We start from the raw sequence: 23154 nt of genomic DNA, 5'->3' as shown, positions 1-23154 counted from the left end.
AAAAAAATGAATCTCCAGCCAAACCAATTTCGTTGGATTTTACTTTCTTTTGAATAGAACTCGTAAAAGAGACGGGTCTCCCCTAAAATGTCTTTATTTATCTAATGCCAACTCGATCGGAAGTTCCATTCGGGCATTTCAGAATGGCAAAAATTTTACGGCTCGCTTTTCTGGCGCGACCTATAAAAAAGATAACTGCCGCCAGATTATCCAAAGACGAATATAAAACGGCCACCTTTTTACGGCTGTTTCCCCAAACAGAAAGAAGTCGCTCAGCTCACTCTCGCCTCCTCTTTTTATATGCGCCTGAATTCCACGGGGCATTTCTCTAGCACTCAAGTGAGTCGCTCTTTCATGGATTCTGTAGCAAGATTTCCCGAAAGGCGCTGCGAAAAGCAGGCTCTTGACACGTACAGTCGAGTGTAACGGAAATGAAGCGGCGATCCAATAGACGTTGCTTATTTTCTAGCTCCGCTCTCCGTTCCGTCACCGCCACTGACACCAAAGATGATCACGGCCAAGCAGCGGGTGGTGCGTCAGAAAGAAACCAGTTTCTTTGATTGAGCTGCCCTGTCTGTTGCGACCTCAACTGAAGAGTAATGCATCAAAACGGGCCAGAATTACATTCTCCGCGATGTCCACCTGACTGTGACACTTCATTTAAAAAAGTAATGGTAAAAAATACGCTGTCTGAATTTTGAACAGTGTGTGATTTAAATAAAAATCTGAAGGACCTGTTGTTGCTTTATTTTAGATTTTAAAGACTGCGCCTGGAAATTTCTATGATTTTAAAATACATTAAAAAGCTGTTACCCTAGAGAAAAATATCAAATTTTGCATCAGCTTCAAATAGGGAATAATAATTTTTGTTCTGAGAGAAGGTAATATATTTTGGAGTGATGTTCTTGCTAAACTATATTCAAATAATTCGAAATACTCCTGTCCTATCTATTTTATTTAAAATTTATTTGACAGTAGAAAATACCCTTCTATCTATTCTAGAGAATTGTATTTCAAAATTAATCCCACGAATTCTCCTAATCTTTTTATTCCCGCTATCTGTCCCGAGTGATTTGTCGCAGAAAATGCCAATGCACTCCGAGTTGGACCGATAAATCGATGTGATTGCTTTTGCTACAAAAGAATGCGAAGCAAACCGTCGGTATTGGAAACAGAATCGGTGAGCGAAATGCATGTGTTTGTGCGCAAAAAGCCATTGGAATTGACGTCACATTATTTTCCTGGTGGGCACAAACAGCGATTGAGTGGGTGCCGCGAGTTATCGGCTTCAATTTGTTGAAATTAGATCAGCACACAGCCGTTTCACACGTGGCAGCGTCACGCGAAGCAAGGAAATAGCAAGGAAAACAAACTGAAAAGCTAAACATTTGCAGCCGACCACGGTCTCGACGGGTCTTTGTTTTGAAGCCTAGCAAAAGCGAAATATTTACTGCACGGTCTCGTCATTGTGCGAGGGATTTCCCTGTGGGCAGCACTGCTGTGACGACTTTTCCCGGATTTCAGGCCGATATTGCCGCTGATAAAACAATCACGTCTCCCCGTAGGGCCCGAAAACTCAATTGTACACATAACTTGCAAACGTTGAGTTGAGTCAACGAAAATGTGTTGCAATGAAAACCCAGCATACAGGATAAGAGTCGAGAGGAAAACATCAGACTTTTAGTTACAGTTGTGCGTTAGAAAAATTATTTTTTTGAAAGAAGAAAATTATTTTTCAAATTCAAGGAAAAACTTAAAAATTAATTGTTGAGATTTAAGAAAAAAAAAATTAATTTTAATTATTGAAACATTTTTTAAATCCTGCATATAAATGATTTGCATGAAAAATCATTTGCATTCGATATTGAACAGGAAACTTGTCAGATTCAATTTACTTTTGGCAGTTGATGCAATTGGTAAGTGCGCACCCAATTTCGTTGAATTGTGTTGGGTTCGGAAGACAAATAGTCGCATAATACGAGATTTTCGCGGCAATAAAGTACCGACCCCGGGAAAACACAAGGCGGACAGGCTTAACTCCTCCTCGGGGATGCGTCGGCACAAATCAGCAGTCCGGTCGGTGGCGGGTCTTTCTCTTTCCTCAGTGCTTCAGCGCCGACCGAGGGTGACCCAGAAAACAAATTGAGACGCACCCCACGTCATAAAAGAGAAATAAAAACTACTTCGTTGTCGTCGGGCCCTGCCAGAGGGACTAGCCTGGGAAAATTAGTTTTGCGACTATTGGTTCTGATGAGCTCTGCGCTATGGAATTTATGTGTTTCATCAACCGCGGATGTCAAGAGTTAGCCGACATTGCAGTGTGGAGTTTTTTTTTTATCAACAAATAAAAGTAAATTGAATGTGCCATCAAACTTTGTGTAATAAAGAGGCCAACAATTATAAATGTTCAAATTAAAACTATTTTGATATAATCCACAATTAATTATTTATGCATTTGGTGATTATTTAAATAAAATAATTTTTGTATTTTTTATAATTATGTTAATTCATAGTGTAAACAAAGCAAAATGTTAATCAATATCATTATTCAAATGAAATATGATTTTCTCACAGAAATTTTGTTACACGGAATTTAACGGAAATTGGTAACAAAAATAAAATAATTTGAGTGAAATGTAACATAAATATCCTTGATGAAAAGAAAATGTTTTTATTTTATTTCTAGTATCGCCTGAAACGATAAAATTACCTTACGTCTTTTCTTTAAGAACACTTTTTGCAGATGCATAAAAACTGCAATAAATTTCAATTTATTCTCCATCACCGGAGGCTGTCTGGAGTGAACGCAGTGCATATTTTTTTCCTCCGCCCTGCTCAATCGTGGCCTTGGCCCTGACGTTTAATATATTTCATCAGGCGTCGCGGTGGTGGTGCGTGGCCCGTATGGTAATTTGTATCAATATGTAATATCCAAGCGCCTTTCAAAATTCGCTTCGGCGGCGTTTTTTTATTGCACACTCCGAGCATCAAATCGGAGGAAAGCAGGAGATAAAAATCGGTCGGCGCTATCGTTTTTCAAACGCTCAAAACCCTCCCCTTGCCTCGGATCGCGTTGCATTTTATTGTGTGCCTACCCGTGGGGAGCGTGGGTACGAATCGCGAGATTTCGATCGAGTGATTTGCGAACTAAATTTAAATACACAAAACTTCTGGAAGGCAAAATTGACAGCCTTCAAAAATATATTGAGATTGCTAAATGTTTCTTGATTATTTGTCATATAAATGATACAGGATCATAGACTGGCGCAATAACAAATAATTCTTAATTTGTTCCCAAGAAAAGATTTAAAGTTATTAAGCAAAAAAGTCCCAATTATTATAATATTTTTTTATTCAATAAGCAACATAAATGAAAAGGATATTTTTTTGTTTAAAAAAATAAGACGTTGATAAATGTCCTAACGTCAATAATTTCTTCTTCTTTAAAATTATGTTGCTTGAAATTGTGAAATATTTTTACCAATTGTTGTCAAACAACAGCTCAGTAGAAAAAATGAAAATCATCAAAAAATTATGAATAAGCATTAAAGAGATAACGATATACTTTTTGAACAAATTTTGTTTCTGTTGTTATTTTCAAATGATTTGATATAAAATCAATGAAGTTTTATTATGAGCAATTTTCCGAAATTTAAGTGTTTGAAATACATTTTCCTTTTCCGAGAATATATACCAGCGTGTGAATCCTCAAGAGTTGGGATTTTCTTGATTCTATATTATTTTGTCGCACAGGAAGAGAAAGTTTCTCTTTTGCAACAACTAACACCAAGGCCACATGCAAATCAGTCTTGTATTTATGCTGGAAAAGATGGTTTTTAAATATTTATGAATCAGAGCAGGAGCAAAAGTTTGTTCGTCCTTCTTCATCTCGCGGAAATTTTCACTTCGGCGTTCGCGGTATGCTAATTCGCAGCAGCTTTTGAATATTACGCGGCTGAATTTGTGTGCGTCCGCTCGCGAGATGGATTTTGCGGCACTTTGCCCTGTTTTGTCGCCGGGATGAGCAAAAGGAAAGTGAGGCTGAGGCGCGGAGTGCAAATCCGCTGAAAATGGAAGAGCAAAGTGAAAAGCCGGAGAGCATAAAAGTATGTATGAATTTCGGTGGCGGGGGATGTTGCGGGTTTTAATAGAAAAGCTGTCGGGCTGAACGAGCTGCGGGGCTCAACCCTCTTTGGGTAGGCAATTTTCTGATCTGATCACTTTTGACAAAAGGTCGGCGTGGATTCCATTTCGGAAATGGTGAGGGTGGCACTTTATTATAAATCGATTGCGAGCAATTCGATACAAATTTGCATTTTATTCCACCAAGGTGATTGAATTTACAAGAAATAAATATGAGATAGCTACAGGAAAAATGTGGTAGAAAGTTTAAATTTAAATGAAAATTATTCCTAAACAAATGCTTGACTAAATTTCCCAGATTTAATTGGATATATCTTTTTTGATAAAATCGCTACAAATTACAATAACATTTAAAAAAAAATCGCTTTTAAATTTTCCTTGAAAGTTGAAAAGTTAATTTAACAATAAGAACCACAAATATTGCCTGAATTTTATTAATATTTTCCGATATTTTACAAAAAAGTCCGAAACTAAAAACATTAAAAAAAATTCCCTTGCATATTTTATTCCTAGTTTGTGTCTAAAATTAAAACTCTAATGAAACTGCACACTGCAGAAACAGCGGATACGATAATATGGAACTTGCATGCACATTATGCTTAACTGACTTTTAACGAGTTCACATTAAACACATTGGGAGTCTTCCGAGTATGAAATAAGGTAAGTGTATGTAGAACAACCTTGTTCATCAAGTAAAAATGCTAATCGCGGCAGTAGCGCGCGACGGCACACTTAATTAAAACATCCCTCAAGGCGAGCAGGCAAATTAATTGCTCGAAAACTCGCGAAGTGCACAGAATATTTTAATCAAAACACGCGCGCAAGCAGGTCCTCCGTGCGCTAATTTCAGTCTTTCACAGCGCTACCGATAAAAATAGGAGCGCTGAAAAACTAAAAATGTCTTAAATCATAAAAAAATTTGTTACGCAGCTTATAAATTTTGCTATTATTACTTAATTAAAAATTCAATTAAAAAAAAAGATATTTTCTGAAAATAATTATGTGTAATAAAATAGAATGTTCAATTCATGAGATTTATGTAATTTTAAATTATTACAAAAAAGCTATAAATAATTTAATTTTTTAATCAACGTCGTTTTCAATCACATACTCGCAGGTAATTCCCCCTCCATTTCCTTTAGCAAGCTTCAATTATTATTCATTCATCCCTGACGTCGATCAAACTTGAATAATTAAAATCCGCGCCATCAGAAATGCAATTCGGCAGCAAGGAACGTGCTTTTCCAGAATCAACGTTCTCATCAACGGCGCGAAACAAGATTTAAATTAATAACAACCCGCTCGAGCTTTTCTCTCTCTCTCGATTTACACTTTTCCGCTCTCTTTCCGCCGCGGTACGTGGTAATAAAAAGTGGAAGAAGAAGAGCCACCGGTAGCAGCAGCTTTAATATCCTTCGCCGAAATTTTTTTATTCCCAGCCGTGAGTGGTTGCGGGTTCTGTATGTGTGCACTGCATGACCCACATTCATTCCGTGCTTTCGCCGGCGGAATCGTGCAAGGCCTTTTATGACTCGGGGTGTGTGTTTTTTTTCTCACTCCACGGGCACGGAAAGAAATCTCGCGTGGTGCATGAGAGCGCTTGCATCCACCACTCGCTGCAAATTCCCTTTCTCGGAATCGTTTGCTGCCATGGCGCTTAATTGCTGCACTCGATGTTGGCAATTGTACAGTGTAATGATCCCGGTGCTTTTACTCGGCAAGGCAAGCTGTTCACCGACTACACGGTAATTTGATGATTGCAAATTGTGCATGTAACGTGTTGTAAAGGCAGAGCGAAAATAACTCATGGAAAACTGCATAGTAAATAGCAGTACTAAATAATTACATTTATTTTGCTGGATCAGACAGTTATGGATAAAAATAAATAAGTAATTTAAATTGAAAACATAGTTAATAACAAATATACTTAAAAGTATATGTTTAAACTAAAAAAAAAAATTATGAAAATTATTTAATTTATTTACGAATTAAGATATATAATTTAAATAATCAATATATTTCACAATGAATTTTTATTAATTTTATTTCAAATAAAATTATAGATATCCGGTACCAACTCATTGTGAAAATTATTGAGCTAATATTTAATCTATCTCTAGTTTGAAAATGTGATTTGTAAACCTACAAAACGCTCTCATTAAGGAATGAATATTAATTAAACTCAAATTTCATACTCCTGAATGCGTAAACTCATTGAGCAATGATTTTTAAATGAAATTTCTAATGCTAAAAATAATTTACGAATATCCTTAATAATTAAGGCAAGGCTTAATTACAGATCATTAAGGAAACATACATAGCAATAACATTCTTGCCCATTTGCAATTTATGTTTTAATGAAGAGCAAACTTTAAAACGCTTTAGTAAAAATAATAATAATAATAATACAGAAAAAGGTGAAAAGTTTCGTCCATGAAACTGTAAAGCTCGGTGTTTGCAAAACAGCACTGTTGTTCGCAAAATCCATCATCGTTGTTGGTATATCAAGCACATCCAACATTCGCCCTATTGTGCTGTGGTGCGAGGAAAAGCAGGTCGAAGTAGGCCACTTGAATGCTCTCTAACTATTGAGCGCATAAAGCTAGTGAAAAATTAGCTGCGTCGCCGTGAATGGGGAGCATGATTTTTTTTCTTGGGGATTAATGCTGGCGTGACTGGAGCTGACAATGAAAAAATTACAAATGGCGTTTTTTTCTCTGTGCACGTGTGTGTGTGGAAAATAAAATATTACTCTTCATTTATTAGCCGATTGTGAGCCGCGAGCGTTTTCAAACATAATCTGCCGCCTCCATGGAATTTCCCTTGTGTTATTTTCGCTTTCGACGCTGGTCGTAAAAAATTGTTGGTCGCGCCGCTAAAAACATTTATCGTAAATTGCATCCGAGCGATGAAGTCGAGATTCGACACGAATCCAATCACAGAACGGCCTAATAACTCTCCGTCGCTGTGTAATAAACGATCGGCAGCACAAATTATGACGTTGACGTGAAGCCCGTAAATCAAGAATTGTGCATCAAAATACTATAAATTTAGGAACCGAGCTACATTTATCCTGATGATTCGAATGCATACCATTGATCAAGGTCCCTTTTTCATTTGATCCATCTTCTCACATAAATTCTATTTTAATTTTAAGTAATAATTGAATTTGTACTATTTGTAAACTGCTACATTTTTTTAAAACAGAATTTATCACATTGATACAAATTTTAATGAAGTAGAGATGGCAAGGAAAGATTTCTTTATATTTAAAATTGAAGCTTTAGATTTTTAACTTACAATTTGAAATTGAAAAAAAAAATAGAGTTGCTTTTCGTATTTTAATCTGCTTTTCCTCCTGAGTTATTTGATACTTATTGCGTTTTACGGCTGGTGTTTAGTTTCAGGAAAAAAACAATAACCAGCGAGAGGTTGTTATTTTTTTTTTTAACCTAACACCCAACGGACAACACAATACAGCAAAACTTGGAAAGGGGTACTGGAGTTTCAACTTGACAAACATAGTTAAATAATTTGATCTTACAAGGAAAAGATGATAAAATAATATTAAACTTTTTAAAAATTAAAAATATAGAAGTATTATTTTAAAAAGTCTTTAAATAATATGATCTGTTTCAGAGACTCAAATACATATAAGAGAAACGTTAATTTCATTTAAAAATAATTACAATTTACATCTGCCTAATTTTTCATAGTTACCACTCAAATAATTTTATGGCAAGTTTCGTCCTTTTAGAAGCAATGTCTGTGAAAACTATTCAAAGCCTTTTTAACGGGGGTTCTCAACCGTGGCCTGGAACGAGGCAATTTTCATCCCCGAGCGGCGAGAATGGGTCTGCATTATGCATATCAGCCTAAAGGGCGGTGGAATTAAACTCACGGTTTTGTTGCCGAGGTTCTTGACTTTGCAGTTGAGATAGGCGGTCTTGCCCAAAAGCGAGGTCACGTTCTTCGAGGCAGCCTTGTCGAAATGCGGCAGCAATCTGGATGCATCGAGGGCATTGGCCGAGTTGGTGCTGCCGTCTTTGTGTTTGCTCGCGTCCCGCTGCAGAGTGTTGCCTGCAAACAGAAAACACACAAACGTGAAATCAACTGCATACACATTCATATCCGCAGAGAAAATGAATGTGTGTACAAACGGCGGTCAACTATGCATGCTAATGAAGGAGGAAAGATGTCGTGTGCAGAGCACTCCACAGGACTTGTGTCAACCCCAGTCGTTTGCTTTTTTTATACGGCCTGCTCAACCTTGGGTCGAGGAATACGAAAGGTCGAATTTTATTGACACGCAAGTACATTTTATGAATTTTTCGGGTAAATGGCTGTTGATAACGTAAATCTTTTTGTTGTTCAATACAAAAATTTTAGAGAAATTTCTTGAAAACGGTTAAAAAAAGCGCCATCTAAATTTTTGTTTTATTATTTAAAAAAAAAAATAAAAAAAAAAAGTTCATGGTTTATGGTGTGATTCCAAGAGAAAAGAAAATTAAAATCAATAGGATATTTTACATTTTAAAATTTAAAAATTGCTAGTTTCATGATTTAAGATGACAAAAAAAGGTTCAACAAGATATGACATTTATATTTTTTTTAAAATTACCGAAAAATGTACTTTTTGTCTTTATTCGTTCTTATTAAAATGAAAATGAATAAAATAAATTTTCTTTCAAATAGAAAAAAATTTAAACCGTACCGCACAAAATTTCATACTTCTGCGACAGGACGTTTTGTTTATTTAAGTGGATTAAGATGATAGATTAATGTTAAATTTCCAGCGGATTGTGAGGCAACTAAATATAGATTATAATGGATTTTATATCTAAAACTTTAAATAATTAATTTTTTTATATTAGCCAAGATGAGAAAATTTCCCATATATCTGTAGATTATGTTAATTAAAGATGCAACTATTATGGACAGAATTTACACATGAATTTTCAAACATGGCTTACGAAAAGATGAATTTCTTAAAAGGAATCTTAAGCACAGGAAACTCCAAAGTGCTTCGTAAGAAAATCTGACAGGAGTTTTAGCAAACTCTCTGGTACGATCATTTTATATATAAAGCTAAACTGTTTTCGGGTTTGATTGTAAAACTTTTTTCTTTTGAAACAACCAAGGAAAATACGGAAAATACATGGAATTAAAAATAAAATTTCTTATGTTCAACGAAGAAGCAAAAAGATATTAAAAATATTCAGCGAAATTTCCGGCTTATGAGGAAAATGTTGAATTGCCCAAAGCAAGAGCTTCCAAATCACTGGAAAATAAAAAGAGGGAGAAGGCAAAATCAGAGCCACGGTAATAACTCAACAAACAAAAGGCCTGCGAGAGAGAAATCCTGGTCAGTGGGCAGCGTTTTCTTTGTCTCGGACCCTTCGCCTTGCAGCGAATTTTAGGTGCCCTTTTTGAGTGTCGGGTTCCCTGCGCAAAAAGGTCCCTTCGTCCGCCATGCATGTCGTAATAAAGTGGTGAAAGCGGCCCTCTCATTATAATTACCACGGCAATATCATTATACACCAGGGGCCCTTTCTCTGACCGTTCCAATCTTCCAATCGTGGCCGTAAAGGTGCACTTGGCAGATAAAGTCATTGCGGACCGGGATAGGGAGAGCGGCCCTGCCCGGTTTATTATGCAATTTTGTGCTTTGATTGCCCGCAGCAGCAACTCGACGTGAACAAGCTTGTTTGCTCTTTTTATTATTTTAATGGGCTTCGGGCAATTACCTTGCTTTTCCACTGAGCGAGCCAAATGGAAATTGCTTTTAATGGAGGGAAGGATAGGGTGTGCGAGCGAACGATTATTGATTGGCAGATAAATGGAGATGAGCCTTACGTTGTGTCTTGGTATTACCGAGAGGATGGAAAGATTGATGCGGGGCGTGTTGTTTGTTTGCTGAAATTCCCAGCCTTAATTCGCAGAGCCGCGCCAAACTTTCCAGGTCATAAAAAATGCAGAAGAGATTGTGCTTAAATCCATCAAGATTATACAACAGCTGGTGGAAAATTTGAGCGGATGAGGAACTTGCTTTTGGATTTCGCAGAGCTTTTATTATTATCCAGAGAAATAACTCTTCGCTTTCATCACAAATTCTAAAATTTGCCCGCGAAAATTGCTATTTTTTTTTTCGGAAACTTCCGTTTATCAATTCATAAAAATGTTGAATTAAAAAACTTCGTTGTTTTATGTGTGTTCAGAGCCTTTTTTTTAGGGAATAAAAGTCTTTTCGTTATATTTCCAAATGTTTTCAAATAATTTTTGTAAATCCCGTTTCAATGGTTCTGTAGATCAATTTTTTATTTTTCTTTCCTAAAAATTTGTTGCACCACTTGAATATTTAATAATTTAAATTAATCTTGTTGGCTTAAAATCTAAATCATTCTAAACACCTTCTAAAAATTGACTGACTTTCTTTATTCAGTTGCATCATTTTCCTTTTATCTCGTATTTTAATACAAAAAAGCCCTCAAATTTCAAGCACGGAAAAAACCAATTTTAAGTTAATTTTCAACTTCAACTTCATAATAAGTGATTAGTTGAAGAAGAAAAGAAAAGAAGATAAGTAAACATTTAAATCAAATTATATTTGAAAGGAATCTTGTACTTTTTCTCTTTGGCTGAATTCTCTTGTCTCTCGCACACTTTGCCCATTTCCGTGCGAGCAATCAACTGCGCGCTCTCAACAAGCCCTCTTGCAAATTTCGCACCCCCTATACTCGGCTGAGGAGGGAAAATTGATTTTCGCCCTCGTTCTCAGCCTGCACCAGACCAAAAATCTTCTTTCGCAATCTTCTCCTTATACATTATTCCATCAGCGAGAGCACCGGCAGCGAAAACTCATTGTTGTTTACATTTCGCGCGCCCTCAAAAAGGGAGAACAAGTCGGAGGGGTGGCGAAACACAATCTACCACCTCCGGAGTGCATCGCGAATGCATACGGCATTTTTCAGAGACCTGCTGGGAATCTTTTTCACCGGCCAAATTGCAATTTAGCGTCGCACACGATTGCAGCTGACACGGGGCCGGGCGAAGAGAAATGGCACAATAATGTTTCTCATTACTCATGGATCGGGGCCGAGGAGAAAAAGCCGTCGGGGCTGACTAAAGATCGCTTTCCTCCGAGGTGGAATACAAAGTGCCGGATCGAAGGAAAGCAAGTTGTTGTAGGACGGCGAAAAAAACGTAACCCACCGCGAAAGGGACGAAAAAATAACAATCAATCTTTCGGCAGGATGTTTTCGGCGCAGCTCGAAATAATGCCATGCAATCCGCCTGGTGCGCCTTTTGTGCAGCTGCCGGCGAGTATATACGTTTTTCTTCGTATTCGTCTTCATCTTATATTGACTGACGGATAGATAGATAGACAGATAGCGGCGGCTCTACTCGCAGAATTTCAGAGGGAAGAGAAGTTTTGCGAGCGGTAACTCAATTTATTACTACCGCCAATTTTCGTCAGCCTGGAAAAAGGATAAAAAAATAAGACGACAGAGTTTTCTCTCATGTACTGCAAAATATACGATTTTCCGTCGAATTCTATTTATTTGCGTGGGCGAGTGTGGAGGAAAGAACGTGTTTGCTTTGGTAAAGAAAGCGCCCGCTGCGATTTCGCTCTCGGGCGACGAGGCCCCTGCAGGGCACAGCGGGCATGCAATCCCGCACGTCCACCACTCCTCCGAATCACTCGCGCCATTCACCTTGCAAATGATTCAAATTAATGAAAGTAAAAAAAGAAGACGATTGACAATGAGGGAGAAGAAACATTTGTATTTTTATATTATAATGACTAGAAAAAAAGAGTTAAAAATGCATTTTTTTTATTCATCTAAGTATTACACGACATTAAGATTTTTTAAATTTAACAATAATATATATGTACATTATTAGAAAAAACTCAATAGTCGTGGTGCAGATTTCCCAATAATCAAAGATTCCTATTCCAATATTTTATTTTATGTTATGTTATAAGAACGTGACGAAAAAAAATAGAATTATAAATGGAAACAGAGAGGCAGTATTTTGTTATTTTCAATATTTATAAAAAAAGTTCTTGGTGCGAATGAATCTTCTCAAGGAATTTGCCATTTTCTTCCTCTACCAATTTAAGAGAAAAGGGATCATCAATTTTTTAACATCCGAAGCGGCGTAATTACTTTTGCTCGGCTCTCAAAAGAAAATGTCGTCACCTGACCTTTTCTCTCATCTCGTAATAAGTCCGCCTCTTTTAATTAAAAAAGAGCGTACCTGGAGACGGTTTGTATTGTTTCCACTTCCGTGAGCTATTTTTAGGCGTCAAGCAAACCCCTAATTCAAAAATAGCCGTCCGTGAGAAGACTGGCAGGCAAGCAGGCGGCGGTACTAATGAAATTTCTCAAGGGCCCGACCGACCGACCGAGATGAGAAAAGCAGCGCGGCACCTCGAGCAGCGGAGCTGAAGAAGAAGAGGAATAATTAAATCGCGACGACAAGTGAAAGGGTCGGAATGACATTTTCATCACGAGAGCAGGTCCGTTCGTTATTGAGCGCAACAAAAGAGCGAGCGAACACGAAAAAGCAACCCTTTGTGGAGTTGCGAGAGGGCGGTTAACAAGTATAGCACAATTTTGGGCAGAGAGAGCAACACGAGCGAACAGCCGGGCCGCGACTTGCGTTTCAAAGCACGAAGGAAGACCTGAGCGAATCGTATCAAATTGCAAACGTACTCCGAAACAACTCCTATTACACAACTTTTCGTCGGCCAAAAAGCCCAAAGTTTGAACTTTTGCCGAGGTATTTGAACGACGTGTCACCTAATTATGTTCTCCGCAAGTTTGAATCAACAGAGGGAACAAATTTTCCGTCAAAGTTTTGCGGTCTCTTAATTTCATAAGTTTTGGCATAATTAATTTGAAGAGAAATGGGAATTTAGCGTATAATTTTAGTTTCAAAACTCTCCACTCGTTCAACTCATCAGTCATCACGTTTAATAAATTCATCTAACAACGAATGGATAAATTTTTATCTTATATGGTCAATGAAGAAAAAATTTAATGAACGCCAATTCGGGTTGATCGATCATTGCACAATAGGCATTTTTTTCGGCTAATATCAAAATTATTGTAATGTACTGCTGTCATTTTTTAAGTTTTTGAATTGTGAGAACAACTTATTTAAAATTATATTAATTAGAAAAATTAGTTAGATTGTAATGATTAAAAATTTAATTTATTTTAAATTGAACTAGCATAATTATATCTTGTATTTTTAGGGAAAATATTAATTATTCATTTTGCTTGGTAAGAAAAAACTCGTAGAGAAGAAAAATGGTATCAATCATTTGAACAATTTATTAAAAACATCAAATTTGCCCAGAATTTATATAAATATGTTAAAACATTTATTTTGATAATAAATGCCGCAAGAACAAAACAATAATTATGTTTTTTTCAATTAAAATAATAATTCCAAAAGGATACTCACTTATCTATTAAATTATTTTTTTATCACTAACAAATTTATTTTATAATCATACTTTTTTTTAAAATTATTTTATTTATTTATGTATATTATTGCCGATTATTTTAAAAATAATATATTTTAACATAGAAAATTGATAACAAAATGTATGTCATATTAAAACTCGATTGGGAGCATTAGAATAATATTTACACAAATAACGATGTTCTTTTATCCATCATTCAAACCGGTTTAATAATTTTGTATGAAGTAATATCTCAACGCCTAACTCCAAATTGTCCCTGATTGAATTTAAAATTTGCAATTAAAAGTGCGCAGTAAAGAAAACACCCGCCAGCTGTTTCAGTCTGTCTGCAAATTCACACGAATATCGTTGGCAGCGAACCTAAACTGATTTGCACACAAAAGCAAACAAAGAGCTCTTCAATTATCTGCCGCAACCGCCGCCGCCACCTCTGCTGTTCCAGCGGCAGCCGCCAACCCACGCAGCTTCCACCTGCACGTTTGAACTTTTGACCTTAAAAACGGCCCACAGCCAATGCAAGAGACGTTCTCAAGTGTGCGTTCATTACCTCGATGATTATAAGTCGCGGCCTCATTAACTGTTTCATCGAATGAGTGCCACACATACAGATTGCAACGCTGGATTAATTTTCATGCATGAGAAGTTCATTACAAAGGCAACATCAAATCAACGTTCATGAAACAAAATACGTAGCAATTTTTCTTGCTTTTGCGAGCAATTAAAATTAATTAATTCTAGGAATAAGAGCCGCTATTGAAGAGCAAAAATTTCATTTCATATTATGGTATTTGATTTGATATCGAGGAGCACAACAATAATTCACGTTTTAAGCAACATTTAGATTTATTAGCTTAATTATGAAATTACGTTTAATGCAGTGATTGAGTACTTGTTATCATTAATTTTAATTTATAATTTTTTTTATCACTCGGGAAGCTAAAAATTATCATTTGTCAATGTCATTTTATTATAAAAATGATCGCTACTTTTAGTTCAAAAGACGCGTGTCAAATAGAAAATTATGTATAAAAAATTTTAAGTTTTAATAATAATTATTTTAAATGATCATGTATAATATAAAGAGATTAATTTTTATTCAAAATTCCAGTTGTCTATCAATCAATTTCACCGTATTGGGAACTAAATTATATTCTTGATTGAAATTGTAAATTTAATTAAATCAATCTTTTAGAACATTTTACTATCCGTTAATTTGAGAAAATTTGATCTGAATTGCAAAGACAAGAACTGGTGATCTACTATGTATTTCAGCGAGTAGAGATAAGAATACGCTTACGTTGTCTTGAGGATTTCAAGTATACATTGAAAAATATGGATCAAAGCAAAATTGAGACTGGTGTATCTTGCTTTTAAACACAAGCATAAACCAAGTTTTTACGTTTGGAAAAAAAGCTCAAAGCAAGATATCTATCTATTAGATGATACTTATTGTTAGCGATAATAGGAGACAAAAGATGTGACAGTTTCTTAGCATGCAGGTCTTTGGTGCAAAAAAACAAAGCTCTTGGTTGAGAGTTACATAGTTGATTAAATTTCTCCATTGGTAATAGGAATGCTTTGGCTTTTTAATAATTATTAAAAATTGCATCAAGTAAGAATATCAAAATATAAACTCAATGAAGCTATCAGGGAGCGCCAATTTATACAAACCAAAATGACAACAATCGTTTTGAAATTGATTTGACATAAAATTAAAATTTTTTTCTTTGCTAATTGAAGCGCTGTTTGAATCTACAATACAAAATCTAAAAATTATGACGCTCAAGGAAAATCCAAAAATTGCCAGATCAAACCTGACGCGTCTATATTATTCTGACGTCATTTGGCGAGCCAATTTTCATTCATAAAACCAACCGACCATAATCGCTTTCTCCGAATCGGGAAAATGTGGCGAATCATCATTGCGAATGACGTCTTTGGCCGTTGGCAAATTACCACTCGAAATAATCATCACCGCGACAGACCAACGATGATGGCGCCAGCGAAACTTTCCGTCAAAATCTACCCCACCTGGCCTGTTTTGCGTCACACTCGACCTTCAACTCTCGCGTAACTCGCATAATATGTATAACAAACTAATGAAACAATCATACAATAGCACTTCTCCCACGCATGTGGGTTTTGGCGTTGAAGTGCAGCGGGCTCGATCGAAGTTTCATTCAGCCCTCCATTCATTAATGCTTCCCCGCGAGTGTCTACTAATATTAAGCTGCTTAAATATTTATGGATGCAATTTCGCGGTTGCGTCGTAAGCTGCGCTGTCAAAGTATCGAACAACTCACTTCATGCCTAGGGCTAAATTTGGAATATGAAAAATAAAGTAGGTCGATTGCACGGGTGCTGTTCGGACAACTTTTCGTTCATTTTAACACGTTACTCTAGCGATACAAAAATAGTATCACGATTTGACGCCTTAGACATGAATAAAACATGAAAATCTTTTTGTGGAGTGACGAGTGAGCGTGGGTTAGAAAAAATATTGATTCACTGATTCATAAGTGACAAGAATGATAAAAATGTAAAAAATTGCTATAGATCATAAAAAAAGCTAGCGAAAAAATAAGTAAGAAAATTTTTTGTCAAAAGTGTGGTAGGAAAATAATTATAAAGTATATATGTCATAAATATGCTAAAAATAGTCACAATTATATTTGTCTATCATACAAATTATTTTATTTTTTTTTTCATGGAGCACAGCACTTACACACCCAGATTAATATTTTTGATCATTTTTGTATAAAAGTCCAGAGCGTCAAATATTAAGAATAAATATGTATATGTAATTAAAAAAAAATTAAAATAATTATTATCAATAAATCGTGAGATTATTTTAATTTTTTATGGGATTTTAAATGCTATTAAGATTTTGTTGTATATCTTTTAATCAAAGATTGCTTCACTTTGTTAGCATTGATCTCATCAAAATTTGACGCGATCAGAAGTCAAAGCCACAACCGGGTGCTCGTGAAAGTGACGTATCAACAGATTAGCTGCCTCCTCCGACTTGATCAGCAAACTGGAGCCGCTTATTATACAAATTGCGCCAGAGCAAAGGAGATATACGCGGCGGTGTACTGTGCATTATGTACTTTGCTAATTATCACAAAATCCGAACGGGATGATCGCCGGCGAAAGCAAACTCTGCGAGAACTCAAAGGCGCTTTGAGCGAGACACGAGTGCATGGCAATCCGCGAACTATGGTGTTTAAGTCGGTTGCATGCGGACCAATAAGCGTGCAGATAATGTAATTAGTCAAGACACAACAGTGGTGAACTCTATGCTTGCTCGGAGCGCGTGTGTGTACAGAAAATTAAACACAAACAACCAAGTTAGCGAGTTGTCTGCCGAAGAAGAAGATTTTCCTCAATTTGTGAACTGATATAAACACGCGATGTTGAAAGTAATGAGGAAATTGTTTATGTACACTATCGCTTTTATGGGGGTAAACAAGAGATGATCAAATTGGGTTGGTGAATGTAGAAGAGAAGTAAATTAATGTTTTTGCTGCTATACTAAAAAGAAGGAAGTAAAAACATTTTTAAATTGAATCAAGCGGGAAAATGGAACGAAAATTATTGGTTTTTGTACTACTAAAAAAAATAAATTTTATTTTGACAGTACACAAAATTTTCAATTTATATTAATGAGATTTAACAAGAAAAGACTACAAAGCTGATTTGTATTTCTTTTAGCCGCATTCAGCTTTCTAAGGCTTCTCTTTATAGATTATATTGAATGTAGCTTGATTTTTAACATAGGAATGTATCTTGCGCTGTTAATCAATAAAATGTAATTTATGAATTAAATTTTTATAATACTCAAAATTTCAAATTTTATTTGTTTGCTCTGAGCAAAAAAATTTACATTCAAAGAAAAATAGTTGTTAGTATTAAAACATTGAAATGTTACACAAAAAAGACACCACGAATAGCAAAGTTATTTTGCTAAAACGAAGTCAAAAGCCGTAGTGAGTCTTGATTGACTTGCATATTGCTAGCTTTTAGTTCTTATCAAACAAGATTTCATTGAAAACAAAAAAAATTAAAAAATAAACACAAACACAATTACAATTTAATAGTAAATATACCAATCCATATTTTCCTTTTGCAAACAAAAACAGTTTTAACAACACCGCACATCTATAATAAATAAGCTGGAAGTGCGTCATACATTTCAGCTCCACCAACGCTAAACATCGTAACGAGATGCGCCAAAAGGTCAAAGTTGTTTTTAAGTAATTTGATTCGCAGCAATTTCCGCACTGCCTGTTATTTAATTTTACACTCCGATTATTATCACGTTTCCAAGATTAGACTCCAAACTAATTGCTCTGGCTCGATTTAGCTTGTCATAATTGGATTATATATTTTGTCATTTTCAATTTTGGATTTTGGAGGAATTCATTATTTCGCAGCTGTGCCCACATCGATTTGCTATGAATTGATTTTCGCATCGAGACGCGGCCGGTCGGCAAATGACGCACCACAATGATGCGCCCACTAATAACCGCCGTGTGTGGGCTGATATGGTTATTATTGATTTTGCAGTAAGAATGAAGCATTTGGGTTGAGCTGCTCAAAGGGCTTTCGCTAACTGCCAGGGCGTTTTCTTTGCAGACGGTCAGTTTGATACACAGACAGTTCAATTGTACAGAGAGCTCCTTTTTGCTGCAGAATACGCCTCTGCCGATCACAAGCGGCCAGCGGGTGATTGAGTTTTTTTCACAGTTCATCGACTTCGTGGAAAATAATGCTTTTGATGTAGTACTTTGTAATTCTTCCTCACATTTCTCTATATTTTATTCATAGCTAACATTTTCGTAAACAAAATTTGTCTTCTTGGTTACAATTAACTCAATTGATTTGATAATTATTATTAATTGTAAAAATTCATTTCAGTTATATAAGTGTATCTTATCAAACAGTTCTTAATATCCAGACTTGACTATAATTAATTTAAATTTGAAATACAGTGAATTTAAAATACATAGTTTTGGCAATCATAAAAAAAAATTAAATTTTGGGACCTAAATATCATTGAGAAATGAAAATGATGAATTTTAAATCAATTTTTACAAAACAAAATATTATTTTAAATGTTAAGTTTTAATGAACAAGCTAAAAATGTAAAACTATTTTTTTTTTAATTTTAAAATAACATGTGTTTGATTTGAGCTCTTACAAAATTTGATCATTACCAAACTTTTTTACTTAATATATATTTTACTTCATATGTTTAATATAATTTTATATCAGCAGATGAAAAAATGAAAGCGAGTCGAGCACACTCCAAAAAGTTTACCCTCCAACTCAATTTAGAAAGACCAGGCAACTCTAAATGACAACTTTCTGCAGAAGCTGCCGCCGCCGAGCATCGAACTTCTTGCGCTGCAATAACTACACGCCTTCAACTTAAATTAATTAATCCACGCGAGGCACAAAATCCGGGCTAATTAATTAAATTCGCCTGCGAGTTTGCACACTCGGCAGCAACTCTAGCCAAGGCAAATTGGCCTGAAGATATCCGGTATGTACAAAGCTGTTGGGCAAAAATTATATTTCCAACCAAGAAGCCGCCGCTATTAATTAATGGGTGACGCCAGGTATGTACTTTCACTTAGTTAGGTAAACAATAACAACAACTTGTGGTTTGGCCGTACAAATACATTTCAAGATATAGTGACGTGCTTGCGGGGCTGTCTCAACTCATCCAAAACATCAAAGGCGAATTTATCGTGCACGCGTAAATTTTCGATGGTCTGTCGCCAAAAAGCAACCGACGGGCGATGCGAGGAATAAAATCGATGGGGCGCTGTTCGTTCGTAACGAAGGGAGAGAATAATGTGAGCCCGCGATTAATTCTTAAACGACCAGACATTTTCTTTGTTATTGCCAATCAAGTTGACGCCGGGGAGAGAAAACAACCGGCGAACACAAATATTTGTGGGAGGATTCTAGACATTTCTGGGCGGGTGGAAATGAATGCAGAGACTAGGGTGAGCATTTTAGACCCACTCCTTGGCTTTTCTTAGAACTATAGGTTCATCAGGATTGTGTTAAGGCTAAGCCAATGAAGATTAAAATTGATATAGAGATGAATGAATATTAAAAGCTTTCAAAATTTATATAATACTCAACAAATCAAAATTTCAAGAGATTTGTTTTCAAGTACATATGAATTAAATTATACTATATTGGAATATTACAAACCAGGTCATTTGTGAAATAAAAAAAATAATATAATTTTCAAGATTTTGATTAAATAAAGATAAAAGGAGAAGAATGCAAGAATGCTTTAGTGTTAGACTTATACGAATTACCCTGTTAAAATGATAAACAATTTATTACTTAAATTATTTAATTACTTAGCTTTCAATTACAAAATGATTTCAAATTGTTGTATCATCAATAATTTAGGATTAGAAGCTTTATTTTCTTAAGCGGTACTATTATTTTAATTACAGTTAATGATTGGCTCTACTTCTATTCTTAAAATTTGTTTCCTGCTATTTTTGTGAAAATAATAAAATATTAATTTAACAATAATATGGTATTTGTTGTTATGAAGTTACGAAAATCATTAAGATGACCATTATCATTCAAGTCATCTTCTTCATTGAATTTTCTCAAGCTTCTATCAAAAGCATGTTCCACCTCCGGCTTGCTGAAGAGCAAAGTTAAGAAAGTACCGTAATATTCAAGCTTGGTGAATGGCAGCGGTTCTCGCGATAAGTCCGGCGGCGGCGGCGGGCAGCTTCCAAGAATAAACTTCCATGCGACGTTCATAATAGAATATACATGTAAAATCAGTTAGAGCGAGTACAATTTGAGCGGTGAGGCCAAAGCTGGCGGCCGCCGTGTTTACGAGAGGAACATGGTCATATTATTTTATCTGTCCTCGGCTGCTCCACTGGTATGAAAAAAAGCCGGCGAAAATTTAACCCACTTTTTATCATTTGAAGAGCTCTCTTTCCTTTCAGAGGAATTTTTATATTCTATAAATTTGTTATGTTATTATTTTTGATCTCTTTGAGGAGAAGAGGACAAAAAGAGTTAATCAAACTTTTATAAGAGTTGGATGAGTGTTCTTCAAATTACAATGCTCGAAACTGAATGTAAAAGGGAGAGATGAGCGCATTAACTTTTTTCGCTCAGCGAGCGAGGAAGCGCCAATTTTCTTTCAACTCCCACTGGCAAAGACCCAAATCCATTTAGAAAAGTAGTGTACAGAATCAAATCATCGCGAATTCGCTAAAACTGCGACGAAACGGAAAACTGTTTTTGCAAACGCCGCCGGCAATGTTGAATAAACAAACATTCTCTCTGCCCGGCTCGGCGTGCGCGTTTCCTTCCGGCTCGAGTGGACTTTGCAGAGAACTTGCTGCCGCTTGAGAGGCGTTCGGATGAGGAGTGGCTGCGCACTCTGTGTGTCTGTTTGTCCTTTCAACTCCGTACATACAACTACTCTCAACCGAATGCCCCTTGAGATTGGAGAAAAATTTTAAAACGGCTGGATTACGCTAGGATTATGCATAAATTTATCTACTTGTGCTGTAGATGGAGGAGAAATTGAACTGGCAGGTGCAAATTTTGGTATTTAATTTTTTTTATTGAAAATTAAACCAAATTAAACTTTATTGAAGGAGAGAGCAAACTGAAAAATGCATACATTAGATTAATTTATTTTAATTTTAAAGGAATGAGGGAAGCAGATAATATTTTCAAATTAATTTCATGTGATGAAGAAATCAACAATTCTACTTGCAGATCCACCATGATTAATGATTTGCTAGCTCAATCGTTATAGAATCACATGATTAAAAATAATTATAAAGCAGACAATTAAATAACTATCGGTTTGGGTATAAAAAGTTTATAATTTTAGTTATAAATCTTTAAATAACTTTGAATTAATACAATTAAAAAATTAAAAACAATAAAAAAAAAATTGTTTCCAATGATAAAAATTAGGGTTTTATAGTTAAAAAATTAAATAAACAATCGAAATGTTAAATATGTGCATTTTTATGGTTTATATGTGGTTCAATTCCCAAGCTGCCCAAACTAGGGTCAAGACTATGAATAAATAAGCCTGACCCTCACTAAAGTCTTATCCAGGCCTTTGCTCAGACAAATTGATTTACTGTGCACAGAGATGGCCGCGAAAAGAGCCGTCGGGTAATTATTCAGCGCCTGAGCGTCAATTATTCAAGCGCGCACACATCTCCCTGAGCTAATAAACGCACACAGAAACGACCGACTCGCGGTCACAGTTGTTTGCCAACGTCTCTCTTGTGTGCTTGTGAATCATTGTTATTGGACTGTGCCGCTCATTCGCTCGAGCATAATGCACAGCGTGCGTCGCTTAATGCTGCTGAATTGATAACGAGGCCGGCAGTCGATAATTCAGCTGCTGCATCATTCAATTTTGGGCAAACATACACACAACAAGCGTTATGTTTCCGTGGAGGCTTTTAATTTGCGGTGGATTAGTTTTATCATTCATTCGATTAAGCCGCGCCGCAAATTGATACTCGTGCACGAACGCTTCTGGCGAAAACGATTCACGCGGGTATTGCCAAATTTTTAACAAATTGTACAGATACTCCATCATTTTTTGTTTGTTCGTTACTAATAATCAAATATATCTAATTTGTTAGTTGCAGATGGCAATAGAGTAATCAAGTTCTCTTTAAACATTATTAAGCTAATTAATTAAAATATAGTATTATATAAGCTCTTCATTTTTATGTTCTGTTATTGCATATATTAAGAAAAAAATTATATGTATAGCAATATCCAAATTTTAAATAAAAAATTAATATTCAATAAATTATGGAAAAAAGTTAATAAAAAAGAATGTAAAATTTTATTTAAAACATTTAAGTAAAATAAAATAACTTTTGTTTAAAAGATTGATTTTTTACAAAATAAAGCACCGACCTGAATTTTTTTACTTAAAAAAGAAAATCGTACAATTTTTACATTGTCAGTATATTAATGTAGTGTTGTAGGAACATTAAAATTAATTCCTGCCTTTTCAACTTGATTTCTCCTTCTCTCGTTACTTTATTGCGGCATTATTTGAGCTTCCCCGTCACGACATCCTCTTTATTTTGCAGTTTTTCCTCCTCTTCTTGCTTCGATGCGAAAGCAGGCAGCTATAGGAAAACATGAAAAGCCGCACTGTACGTGCGTGCGCGTGTTTGTGCCTCGCTTTGAACACACGCGCTGCTGGAAGTAATTTCCGGAGAAGATGTAGGCACTCCTTCTTTCTTTCGACCTTCTTTTTTTGCGAATAAAAAAAGCAGCCCATGAAAAATATCTGCCCGGGACTTTGATCCAGCCAAAGGCAAAATGGTAAAAAAAAATTGAAACTTTTTTCGCGAAAAATAATCTTATTTGGAACATTAGCGAAAACGGTCGATTAAAGAAATGGACTAAAAAAATATTTCTTGCTGAAAGTGAGGAAATGCCCTCAGAGATATCAA

At 35.6% G+C, this 23154-nt stretch overlaps 1 protein-coding gene across 2 annotated transcripts in view; it reads right to left on the bottom strand.

Moving 5' to 3' along the window:
• LOC132205270 (lachesin-like) overlaps positions 1–23154 on the bottom strand; it is a 173243-nt gene that overhangs the window by 54417 nt on the left and 95672 nt on the right. For both annotated transcript variants that reach the window (XM_059634224.1, XM_059634225.1), the window contains exon 2: positions 8045–8223. In XM_059634224.1, the coding sequence (XP_059490207.1) occupies positions 8045–8223 (179 nt within the window). The remainder of the gene's footprint in view (positions 1–8044; positions 8224–23154) is intronic.

This window comes from Neocloeon triangulifer, unplaced genomic scaffold, assembly GCF_031216515.1.
Source record: "Neocloeon triangulifer isolate White Clay Creek 2 clone unplaced genomic scaffold, ASM3121651v1 ptg000002l, whole genome shotgun sequence".
Classification (NCBI taxonomy): domain Eukaryota; kingdom Metazoa; phylum Arthropoda; class Insecta; order Ephemeroptera; family Baetidae; genus Neocloeon; species Neocloeon triangulifer.
The sequence above is the reverse complement of the archived record's forward strand: the minus strand, read 5'-3'. Positions and strand labels throughout refer to the sequence as shown.